The sequence below is a fragment of the Botrytis deweyae genome (genome assembly GCF_014898535.1).
Source record: "Botrytis deweyae strain B1 chromosome Unknown BDEW_014, whole genome shotgun sequence".
NCBI classification, from domain to species: domain Eukaryota; kingdom Fungi; phylum Ascomycota; class Leotiomycetes; order Helotiales; family Sclerotiniaceae; genus Botrytis; species Botrytis deweyae.
The window spans coordinates 547,145-559,565 of NW_024066221.1; the positions used below are offsets into that span (position 1 = coordinate 547,145).

At 42.5% G+C, this 12,421-nt stretch overlaps 3 protein-coding genes across 3 annotated transcripts; 1 reads left to right on the top strand and 2 right to left on the bottom strand.

Moving 5' to 3' along the window:
* Positions 1-684: 684 nt before the first annotated feature.
* On the bottom strand, positions 685-2,917 carry EAE98_006602 (uncharacterized protein). Its single transcript, XM_038954225.1, has 3 exons — positions 2,461-2,917; positions 1,675-2,412; positions 685-1,623 (listed from the first exon to the last, which is right to left on the bottom strand). Exons 1-3 carry the CDS (start codon positions 2,658-2,660, stop codon positions 915-917), a joined length of 1,647 nt encoding a protein of 548 aa, XP_038809470.1. The 5' UTR covers positions 2,661-2,917; the 3' UTR covers positions 685-914.
* A 1,422-nt stretch (positions 2,918-4,339) lies between these two features.
* EAE98_006603 (uncharacterized protein) lies at positions 4,340-6,652 on the top strand (the record flags this gene model as incomplete). Its single annotated transcript, XM_038954226.1, has 3 exons — positions 4,340-5,782; positions 6,294-6,359; positions 6,413-6,652. 3 exons carry the CDS (start codon positions 4,340-4,342, stop codon positions 6,650-6,652), a joined length of 1,749 nt encoding a protein of 582 aa, XP_038809471.1.
* A 1,948-nt stretch (positions 6,653-8,600) lies between these two features.
* EAE98_006604 (uncharacterized protein) lies at positions 8,601-9,779 on the bottom strand (the record flags this gene model as incomplete). The annotated part of the gene is made up of 1 exon (XM_038954227.1): positions 8,601-9,779. One exon carries the CDS (start codon positions 9,777-9,779, stop codon positions 8,601-8,603), a length of 1,179 nt encoding a protein of 392 aa, XP_038809472.1.
* Positions 9,780-12,421: the final 2,642 nt, after the last annotated feature.

Consider the following 12,421-nt stretch of genomic DNA (forward strand, 5'->3'; position numbering starts at 1 on the left):
AAATAACTAGAAATACATATAGCTACAATTGAATTAATCACCGAAATTAAATTCAAAATACGATTTATTCTCGCTCAGATTTATTGAATAAGAGATTCAGAATAAGGCATCCTTGTATTCGAAATACAATATTAAGATTGATCCACTTTATTATTAACCTACAAAAGCATGGAGTATTCCGAATATGTTCGGAACAGTGGATCTACTATATAAACCCTGTCAGGTGGTCGCTCCCTGACAAAAATCTCATAAATGCTTCTCAAAAGACCCCTCATAGTTCGAAAAAGATATTAGTCGTATCTCTCCCCTCAAAAATAATCAATAATGTAACTTCTACATACTCTAGTGAGTCCGCCTTACCATTTCTACGGAAAGAAATAAGTGGAGGATGAAAATTGTGCATAATTATTTGAACACGCATACCCTTACCAGAAATGGGCGTAGCATCATTTACACACGGAGGTGGCGCAGTATCAAGCACATCGTGTTTTCATTTTTGAGCTGCAAATTATTGATATTTTTGACGGGTGATGATTGTATATGCAGCAACCGGCTGGGAACATAGAAGCCCAAGCATTTGAGCTCTGCGATTGAACATTGAGTCTACATTTTCGTGTCTGATGGTTTCTTATAGCCATGCGTGGTGCGATCCAACAATGAAGATATGTTCTGTTGGATATAATGAATATGTATCTGGAGCAAGCTAGAAAAGCAAACTGATTTCATTATCTAATTACACGAGTTGATGATCCCCAAACTGATACTACACAAATCGCTTATTGTGTCCCAGCATTAATGTTATGACACTACGATGATAAGCCCTTTTAGACTTATCAAATCAGTGCTTTAGCGAAATAAATCTAATTAATATATACGTGAAGTTCATGCCATCGGCAAATAAATGAGAGTGAGGCTCAAGGCATTTCTTGTGGTTGGCTGGCAGGAGTCGTTTTAGCATGCAACTCTTGAGGAATGAAGTGCGGAATTTGGATCTGGCTCTGATAATTTTCTGGATATGCCGGTAGATGTTTTTCGGGCACACTGGCGGTGAATGCAGCTGTTGTGATGAGATTGTTTTTCTTCCTTTGAGAGATACGCCAAATGATGATGATTCCCCCGATGATAGCAATCACAGCGATAGATCCAATAGCTGCACCCACAATAACTCCCGTTGATACCTTTCCGGACTTTTGACTATTTGCAGTCGAAGTACTAGATGGGGTACTAGATGAGATGGGAACACTGCTTGGGCTTCCAGTATCTCCGCCAGCACTATTATTATTTGGTGTAGACGGTGAAGTGCAAAAATCGTCTATGAGGTTGTTGCTGCGATCAACGGCCACCAGATCTTCTTTCTGGGTAGGATTGGCCTGCCAAAGTGTAAATGTATTTGCATCTTGATTTAACATCAGGTAAGCGGCAGAAAGAAACTGCCGCCCCAGCTGTGGAAGATCGTTGGCATTTATAGATTGAATTGCATTGAGAACAAGTTCGGGTTCTGAAACATTTGCAACCATAGCGCCCGACGTGTGATCGATTGTGAGATTGGGAACCACAAGTTGATCGTTCGGTATACGGACAGAAATGCCAGAGTCCAACGTGATAGAAAAGTCACCAGTGTAACTGAAACGGTTGTTAGCATTCGCATAATTCTACTGATCTTCGAATACATACGGGCTTGAGTTATTGCCATAAAGCATACCATAGTAGTACCTTCCAAATGATCTGTCAGTTATAGTTTGATTGGTGAGTTCCTCAAAATTGATAAAATAAGGACTGGTTGGAATCGTCATTAGAACAGGGAAGCTTGGTTGAATACATGCTTGCATAGCGGCAGATTCAACTCCAGCAAATAAACTAGCGTCGGTTCCGTTTGAAAAGTTTAGTACTATATTCGTGATGGTGACAAGCATTCCGGAAGAACAAGATGTCTTAGAGTACGAAAGATTCCGAGTATAATTGGATCCAGTAACTTTTGCACGATCATAACCCCCAAAGACAAAACTTCCATCTAATTGAGTCGCTGCTGTCGCCCCAGTTCGGCCCCAAAACATGGACCACGTCCGAGATGCGATTTGACCTGATGAGTAAAGGGTGTTCAGGATCGTCGAGTTTGTACCAAGCCCGATGGCCATCTGTGGGTTATAACCTTGTTCTCCCCAATCTGCATCGGCAATTCCGATGGGGAAATCAAGAACGCTAACATTTGAACTCAAGGTTATGTTATCAGATACCATAGCTAGTTGAGGATATGGAGAATTGTCGGAGGGGTACGTATCAGCGGTCGGCACGCCGCGACTTTTGGATGCAAACTCGTCGTATGAGCCACCACGGAATGTCGTGCAAGCCGCGGTAGACCAACTGTTGCTGCAGAGTCCATTCGTTCCATAAATGAACGAATTATTCAGTGGCCTAGATACCGTAAGTCGGAGCTCGTCATTAGAAGAACTGCAAACTGACCATTGAGGGAGGAAGGCAAAATGTTGTTCTGGACTTCCAACCGACAGGTCCAGCCCTCGTGCTGTCTCTCCTGTAGACAACGTCACATTTCCAATGCGTATAGGGATAGGAGGAACACTACAGACAGCAGATACAAGCCTAGCAAAAAAAGAAAGTAGCCAAAATCTGAACATCAATCGCAGGTGACCACAGAAAGCCATAGCGATGACAAGCAGCAAAAGAATGCGAAGAAAGGTGCAACAAAGGCTGTGTCTTGAGAAGAAATAAGAACGCCTTGAAGTGTATGCTGTTCACGCGACCTGGTATACATATGTTGGTTACATGCAACTTACTATTGTTGGTGAAGTTTGAAATTAAGCGTTTCCCTCCATTGGGCAACCCCGATGAACGGAAATGTGTAAGTGTCAAGACTTGGGTTACTTCGCAGATTGGATCCCAGGCCTGACTGGCGAACTAGGCGCTTCTCTACCATCATGGTGACTGTCGCGTTGGATCTGAGCAACTATTGATCCATTGGTCGAACATGCTATAACATCCGACCAATATTGAACCAGCGCTAACCCACCACACCGGTATCCAATAACTAGGCACAAGCAGCGCATGCGTCAAGCTTATCATTTCGAAAAAGGTGGTTTATAACTGCCTCGCGACCTCGAGAAAAAGCCGGACACCAACCCCGCAAAAATAAAAGAGAATCTAGAAATAATCTTTTTCAAAATTCAATATAAATTTCTATACATTTTATATTCTTCTGAAAACTAAAGCTTTAGAATCTTTTTTTGATAAGTTATTAATATATATAATTTCAATTAAAAAATTAAATCTATTGTTTTGATATTGAATTTTGATTAAGGTGTAGAATTTTGGTGTCCGGCTTTTTCTCGAGGTCGCGAGACTGCTCAATGTTATGAGTTTCCGAAACTGGGTTGTGAGTCCTTCATTTCTAGATTATCTCATAATGTGGGACTTAGTAGCAAGATCAACCAGGTACTTAGGCACAAGGCAGGATTACACATGACCCCCAGCAATCACCTATCATCCATTGTACGCATTGATCCTTCTGAATTATCAAGGAAAGCCCAATTTTATTAATATCTTCCAAAAAGGCTCGAGCCTCATGCTGAGTGGTGCATTCCCTTAACATTTTAGCTATCCGGATATTGATGCATGACAATTAGGTTGGGGCGGTTATTTAACCGAAGCCATAATTTACTCCACCGACATAAGTGCAAATAATACGAGAACTTGATTGGTTGATGATATTCGACAACAAAGCAAAGTCCTGCACCTACAGGGGTCCCTGAACTTGTCAGCAAATCACACAAAGATCGGCAAATCATTAAAAAAACAAAAATTTTCAGCTGAAGAACTAACCGTTGAGATCGGTATGTACGACTAGATTTTGCGGCAAGAAGAACTAGTCCTCCACTACATAGTAGTGAAGGTATACTTAGTTGCAATCTAAAGTTGCGCTTAGTTATAGATTGAACACGACATCTATTTTATGTCACAGTTGCGCGCGGCAATAGGGGTAATGGTACGTTTCGTCTCTTGCATTTTGGTGTACAATTCGTTAATAATCATGGTTATCAGAGTTAAGGGGAGAACAGGGGACGGAATGGGGGGCGGGGGTAGGGCTTTATAGGCTCTCTTTTAGGCTCGTGCTGGCCCCCGTCATGATGACTGTGGGGCCTAGCAGCATGGAACGGTCGGAAGTGCAGAAATTAGCTGAAGGGAGAGGGTCGTTATCGTCTCATGCGCATAGCGCTCCATGTACGAGGCAACGTTTATCCCTCGAGCATGTTGTACCTTGGGAGATTGTCTTATACTTTATAATTCTCACGGCATCATTCATTCTTTGTATAGAATAAACGTGAAAATGATCGCTTCTCTCCCATTGCAAAGGTTCAGAACTATAGCTCTTGTCTCTGTCGCTTTGCTTCTCTTGTTTGTCACCTTTTTTTTTTATCCATCGAGAGAAGCTCCAATTCGGTATGCACTTCCGGAATGGCCGAGCCAGAATGAGATTCAGGCACAACCTGTTCCTCCAAACTCGAAGCTAAATGCGCCCACTGAATACAATATTCAACCTTACCACTCTTCCTTCTGTGCCGAACGTTATGGTCGTCCATATCTTGAGAATACGCGTGATACTGCGACTGCATACTGTAAGCCTGGTTCCTCTACGAATTTAACCTGTTTCCACACGACCAAGTGGCCTGGGTCAGGTAGAGATACTCTGTGCCTCGGGCAGTCAGCAAGATGGGAGCCTACCGAAAAGAAGTTCAATCTCGGATGTGAGATTCGAAACTTGGATGGAGAGGAAAAGGCTAAAGGGTACCCCGATTTCAACAATTTTCGATCTTACTGGTACGGCACTGGCACGAAAGTCATTTTTGACGACCATGTCTCGCTATCTAGAAATTTCAATTCAAATTCTACCACAAAGAAATATACCATTCTTGTCAAACGCGAAGGCGAAGGGAATCTATGGCATTGCCTAATGGAAATTTGGTCGACATTCATGACCATGGATCTCTTGAAAATGGCTGTTGATCCTAAAACAAACGCTCCGTTTTACACATCTGAAGATGAAGAAAACACTCAGATAGTCATTCTAGACGAGCATAAGGACGGCCCTTACATAGATCTTTGGACCGCGATTGCACAGAGACCGATTATCAGAGTTAACGAGCTTCTCGAGACGACAGAATTCGAGAACATCGTAGTCCCATTGCCGGGTGCAAGTAATCCTATTTGGCAAGGAGACTGGCAAATTCACGATTGTGGGCTTTCAGAGTTACTACGTTCGTTTTCTGATCGAGTTCTCGATTTCTACAACGTGGATCCTTGGAAACCTCATGATGGGGATATAGTTTTGACCTTCATCAATCGACGCCGACGACGACTTGTTGATCAAGATTCCTACCTAGAAGAGCTCATGTCGCGTTATCCCCATGTAAAAATCCAAAATATTGACTTCGAATCCCTATCTTTCTCAGAACAAGTCAGGGTAGTCCGTGAGACTGACGTTCTAGTTGGAGTTCATGGAGCCGGCTTGACTCATGGTATGTTTCTTCCCGAACGGTCAGTAATGGTTGAGATCTTACCGGAAGAACTCAACCACAAGGGTTTTCGAAATCTGGCTGGTCTCCGATCGCACACATACCTCAGCGTGCACGCTTCGAAAGTACCAGCACCTTCGCGCCGGCAAAAGCGGGAATGGCATTGGGAAGATCTCTTGTTGGACCGAGATCGTTTCTTAGATCTTATGGACGTCGCAGTTAAGAGCGTATATAATACAGGATTGCGAAATTATGACGTGAATTGATTGGAAATTAGTATTGGAACAGGGCAAGGCGTTTTGGAATAATTCCTAATGAAAACGCTCAGGGTGTAAATACTTTAGCGGTCATTGTGGGTACTCGATAATATGTAGTTTGTTCTAGTTTCTTAACAAGATTGAAACAATAATCTAACCAAAGGATTTAAAGAACGAGACCTTGCTCGATTGTGATTAGATTTTATATCTATCAATGAAATAACGGAAGCACTTGCGCATCAATGGCTCTTGTTCACACAGTTCAACCCACCTTGGAAGCTTTATCTGTCTGGTATTACAAGTCGTCAAAGTACATATCTTCAACAATACCGACATATATGTGCTCAGTGCTGTCCATATTGATCGGATTCATGTCGCGGCTATTGGATTATAAGAGGCTCGAGGAGGAGAAGACGCAATCCTTGATCAATTTACATTAATGGTGCAATACAAATCTGAGTAGATATGACCCCACATAGATCCTTTTGAACAGCAAACCCTGTCCAATTAGATTCTTACGCATGTAGTTGAGAGACGGTTTGAGTTGGCTTCTAACAACTTGACTGGTATTTATCAGGTATGACCCATAACTTTTGGTTGACTGTTTGACGTATGTCTGACTTTCCATAGAGCTTTATTGGAACTGCGCTGAATTTCAGCATCGCTGATTATCAAACCTACGTGGTCAGCCCTTCTTTCAAGGGCATCTGTCCCACCATTGAAAATATAAATTTTACGGAAATCGAGAATTCTGTCACAGCAATGATGGATGGCCCATTAGTCGCATACGCGAGCACACAATTTATGATCGCGAAAGATACCAAGACCATGAATGCGACAGTAACTTACGCCGCAGTTCGCCTTGGCTAATCCGTTCACGTATGCCCTGTTTTCTTAGTCAATCATGCAATTATACTTATAGTTGTACTGGAAGACTTCAGGACTCGGGGCTGGAGTCATCTTACAACTTTTGATTATAATGATTTGAGCTCGCTTGCGACTGCTAGCTCTAGAGGCGGATATCATTTAGCTAATGCCCTTACGGCTGTTGCCCGAAAGGTAGAGGATGTCAATACGGATTTGATATTACGACAGACGAGTACTGGATTTAGTTTAGGGTTGGCGGCCGTAGAAATAGAGGAGAAATTTCATGGTTGGATATGATTGTGTCAGCAGATAACTGTTGTGTCATCAACAACCAAGCTCTCTGATAGTGTCAGTGTTTCGAATTCAAAATAATAACTCACTTCCAATTTAAAAAATCCTTGCAAGAATTTCGCGTAGTCGTGCGTAGATGTCTTTGGATACATTGAATGTCAATATTTTTCAAACTTTATCCAACTAGACTCCAGAGCATCCACAAATTCAAAGGACAAATACAAAACCACACCTGCCAAAAATAGTTCATGTGATACTTCCGATGTAGGGATGGCAGATTTAGAGTTTCATTCGAGCACGCCGTAGCAGGTGAAGTATGCGAAGAGACTGTTACGTTGTTTTCAGACTGAAGACCCGAGTACACATTCAGATATACTTTAGCAGAAACTAGTGAGAGTCTCGAGGAAGGACCATGAGACTTTGAGTTTCTATCGACGAATAGAGGTTTTGAGATATATTTAAGGTTTCGCTACCTTTCTTGAAGGTCCAGCCGTGGCAGAAGGACTAGTACTCCACAAATGACCACGCTTCATCGACCGCACATAATTCCACCAATTTTTCGGGCAATCATCGGTAATCTATATAACACGAACATTGTGAGGTGGTGCCCCTCATCTGCATCACAGACTCCAAACTTCAATAGCCTATTCATCCACAATACTTACTTCATAACTTTTCCGAAACTCGATGTAGAGTGGATGAGGAGAAGATAAGAAGTTGGGAAAATGAAAGAGGCGAAGGAATCAAGAACATATGCTTATGACAATAACTGACAAGATATTCCTCACCTTGATTCATCGTTTAGGGATATGACAACCGAGATGAGGCTCCAGCTTCCCCAAATTTCCACTTTCTATCATTGTTAATGCATCCCATCAAACAATACAATGATGATGCCATAGCCTTGTGAGTCATGGTAGACATGTGTATTTTGCTGGTTTCTTAGCTGTTACACGAGTGCCGGCATATACCTAGGTAGGTAAGCATGGGGAATAGTTGGGAAAAGATACTGGCTCTGTGCATTCCAGACACTTGTCTCTCGAGATCTCACCGTCGTTCATCACGTGGCGGGCAAATAATTTTTCTGAAAAGGAAGATATACAGTTTTTAGCGCACAAGAAACCCATCGGAGAAATTAATTTTTCGTATATTTGAGCTCTGGAAATACACTGCAGTTGAGCTGGAGGTTCTAAATGTCAATTTGAGATGGCAATTTTTTTTTTAAATCAGTCGTTGTCTTTACTACATTCAGACATTCCTGCTACGACGCAAGCAATTACCCTTCACCTTATATCCAGGGGTCTCATATACACGTACATCAAATGTGTGAACAGACGAAGGAAAGATTAATCGAGTGATGAAAAGATTATCTTGAACAGTAAAAACAGCAGAAAAGAATCTGGAAAATGACATCAAGAACTGGAAGCCCGTCGATAAATTGGCTGGAGAAATCATCGATAGAAAATGGAGTGGACGACGAAATTGGTTTTGTTGATGAAAATAAGTTCAATAGTTTATGAGCCAGATTCCTGTGCAATTTTTGATTCGAAGGAGAGCGGGCTCGAAGTGTTGGTCATTCTGGGTCTTGAGAAATCTGCACCGCATCTTTAAGCTGTAGTGCCGTCTCCCAGATAACAAGACCAGAGAGATCTGGTAGGTATTATTGCCCGAGTGATTTAAGATTGAGAGATCTCCGCACATTGAATTTAAAGCTTAGCATCAAATCTTGCAATTGAGCTAAGTAAGACTTGGGAACTGGCTTTAAATCTGTGAAAAATTTCTTGACTCTTGGATCTGTGGTGCATTCAAAACGTTCCGCCAGCCGATTTAGAATTTTAATTGAATGATCTCCAAGAGGCTTCGCCATTAATATGCGTACTACGTCAAAGAAGAGATCTGGTAATGGCTTGGTGTAATTGGGTATGAGTATCACTCTGCCATCTTGCCAGTCGCTTGAAACTCCCAGCAAAGCATAAATCATATCATGGGGGTTTGTAGATACAAAGCCTCCAAACGAAGTGACTGATATCCAGCGACGCAATGTGTGAAAAAGCGGGGGAATATCCTTCGCAAGTCTATGTGCAGACACAGCGCTCTCAGTTATGATACGGAAGTACTCAGTACTCTTATCTGTCTTCATTCTGCTATCGGAAAATATTGCGATAGAATATTGGAAGGCGTTACCGTCAATGGACTTTTTGCCACAATGCACTTTATAGCTTTTCGCCAGATGTATCTCCTGTAATACCCAGATACGTGACCAGTACGGACGCTGACAAAGAGCGACTAGAGCCTTCCATTCCTCATGATCAAAACCGTCGAACAATTGAATAAGCTGATTGATGTGTTCGTTGTAGTTCGTCGCATCACTCCTTCTGAGAATGGCTCGAGCAGCAATCTCTTTAAGCATTCTGAACGCAGTGTCGCTGTTCTCTGCCGCATTGCCAAGCCAAACGATGACACTTAGAGCACCACTGTAGATCTGTCCCATAATTTTGATTTGAGCATTTCTCTCTGAAATGTCAGATTGGTCGATGCTTAAAGCATCGATCCATATGTGCAGCCCAGTTTCGGGGAGCCTAATGTGCACCAAAGCATCATGCAAGTTCTTTCGAACAGTGATATTTTCACCGCTCACGTTAATCATCGGATCGTCGTTACTTTCTTCTTTCCACTCATAGGATAATGCCTCGTAAGCTATTTCACCTAGCTTGGTATGTATTAAGTGGCATCTGATAGGCTCATCCCCAGAGCCAGGATGTATCACGACTAACCGAATCGCGGTTCTAGAGACGAGAGGTCTGTATTTCAACTTTGCTCTAGGATTTGATGTCTCCATGGTTGATCTGAAAGTAATTGGAAGAGAATGCTGTGTTATATTTATGATAATACTTTGAAGTTATGTCCGTACAACCTTTGCGGCTGACCGCAGCTGCACAGAACCGTAAGCGCCACGACGTCCTATTGGTTAGTAAACGCCACAAAATTGTCAGAGCCATGATCGCAGGAATCATGGGGTGCATATATATCCATGAGCCTAGGGATATCTGTTCCGATGTCTCTTCTAAGGTAGGTCCCAATTTCAAAGACCACCATGCCTAGGGTCTTGCAAATTACGAGCAGTTCAAACTCGTAGGACGAGATAACGTTGATTACCGAAGTGAAAGTTTTCCTCAAGGAGATACGCAGGAGGGGCCAGCAGGAGGGCGATGATAAGTGGGGCAAAAGGAGGGAAAGATAAGAAGGAGCTTGGCAACAGACAGGGCTAACATGATATTGAAATCCTCCAACAGATGTATCTATGAAGTGGATGAATATATATTGCGCATTTACAAGTGAGAGGGGCCTCCATTGGAGGTCAGATTCAGCAAGGATTTCTTTGGCGTATCTAAAATTATGCATGCTGATTTCTTCAAGCTGTATCGCTTTCATGCCAAGCCAACCCCTGAGTCAGATAGAAGGGATTATTCGTTGAAGACCTCACAAAGGTGGACTCAACAGCCACACGTGGTCTTCTCCATTCAAGGGTTGCGCAGAAAAATTCGCGTATGCAAGAACTTCCAGTCTTTTCATGCTTATACCATAAGAGACCAATAGGAACTTCGTATTCAGTCATGAATACAGTTAGTGGATATCAATCGAAAATATGCTTAAATTTAAGGTGTTAGGGTAGAGCTACCCGACCCGATGTAAGATCTTACATATAGTGGAAGGTGCCATGAAGTTTTAAAATATTTTGAGTTTATCGCCACTTCTCCTTGGCAACACACATGACCTTCTGTTCCAGGAAATGCACTCACGACGCAATGAAAATAAGTGAAAAGTCATCATATGAAGGAAAGCGCAAATCACGTGTCGATCTGTGATTCCTTGATCGTAAGCTTCAGACTCGGGTCCTCCCGCTGTCAAGAGCGGAACCTTTTCAAACCATGATCTCAGAATGACATCATGATTTTAGCCCTCATAGTACTACCAATATTTTCTCAATCGATCGAGAATCTTATTGTACTCATTCTCATCCACAAAAAAAAAAGCCAAACTAGCACCTCTCCTCCTCCAAAGACATGAAAAACGAAGACTCTCAACTTGAATTCCAGAACCTTAACCTCTGGAATGAGTTGTGACAACCCTGGCAAGCACTTCATTACCCTTCTCTGACCAGCGCGAGAAACTTCTCGCAGTTTCTGAATTGAACTTCGCCTTTGAATTTGGGGATTTGCACCTGCAGCACCACGAGCAACATTGTCTCGCGCAAGGCTAGGTGTGTATACAAGCCGATGCGAGCTCAATACAGACCATCATGAAGTCTCGAGAAGAAGGAATGAGACACCAATATCCATGTCTGAAAGTGTTTCACTCAGATACAAAGATTGCTGAGCCGGAAGTCATCTCGAAATGATATTGTTTGGTGAATATCGCCCGGGCGTATGGTTCAATAACATACGATTCTGCTGCCCAAAATGACCGGATTATATCCAAACAGAAGAGGTCACCGAGGGAATCTCGGATTGTCTTGTGTATACAAACTACAGAGTTGGCGTTTAAGCCTTGGCCCTTGGTTCTTCCTAACTAGGACTCACCTTCGAGATTCAACGAAGAGCCAGGCAGTTTGTTCTGTAGTCCGGAGAAATTGTTCTCCATACTGGATGTTGTCGTGGATAACAATGGTCTACAATCCGACAGAGAATCGTTGCTGGCAAAAGGGACCCTGTTGGTTGACCGGAGAATGATGTTATCGAAACCAAAGATAGTTCCGACACAGAGTATTTCAAGGTCAAACATTGGCTTCATTCTGGAAGAGCGTGGAGATTGAACGATGCCAGCGAGAACGGAAATTATTTCGAGGTTGATCATTGAGCTCTCATACCTCGACAATATTAGTCTTCACTTCAATTCTAGAAGGTGAATATGATGTTGTAAGTCCAACTGACTCTTTCTTCACATTTCTAGATGACTATCTCGATTTAGATGTGTAACCTTCGACGTTGTCGGGAATCCTTGTGTGGCCTATGATCTACAGGTCCCCTTCTTCAGACCTCTTTCCACAAGTGTCTTGGCGCATGTTTTAATTTGGATATGTGGCACTTATTACAGGTGCGGCACTGGAATTAGATTGTGTAACGATCCAAACTAAGTTCCAATATTCAACAATTTCTGTGGCTGGAGTCTATCTTATAACATTCAAATGATGAAAAATCGATCGAAAATGGCTTGAAGGCTGATTCGTCTTCATACAGTGAAAGGTTTTCATTGTTGGGCTCTGACTACCTACCCATTAGAAATACTGAGTGTTAACTCCGAATTTCCGACATCGTTCTATCTCATGTCACATTTCTATGTTACATTGTTTAACTATGGAAATGGGTGTGCCATGTTGGTAGCACAACGCGCTATCTCAACGTCGCATCGAATCCGACCATCCATCGCTCTTGCCGCCTGCATTAAAACCGGAACGCCCGCTATATCGCGCCTTTTATGATG

Excerpts from the sequence above, each read along its gene's own strand:
- EAE98_006602 (XM_038954225.1), bottom strand. The coding sequence starts at position 2,660 with ATGGCTTTCTGTGGTCACCTGCGATTGATGTTCAGATTTTGGCTACTT. Across the intron at positions 2,413-2,460 it reads TTTGCCTTCCTCCCTCAATG|GCCACTGAATAATTCGTTCA; the intron begins GTCAGTTTGCAG and ends TACGGTATCTAG. Across the intron at positions 1,624-1,674 it reads TATGGCAATAACTCAAGCCC|TTACACTGGTGACTTTTCTA; the intron begins GTATGTATTCGA and ends CAACCGTTTCAG.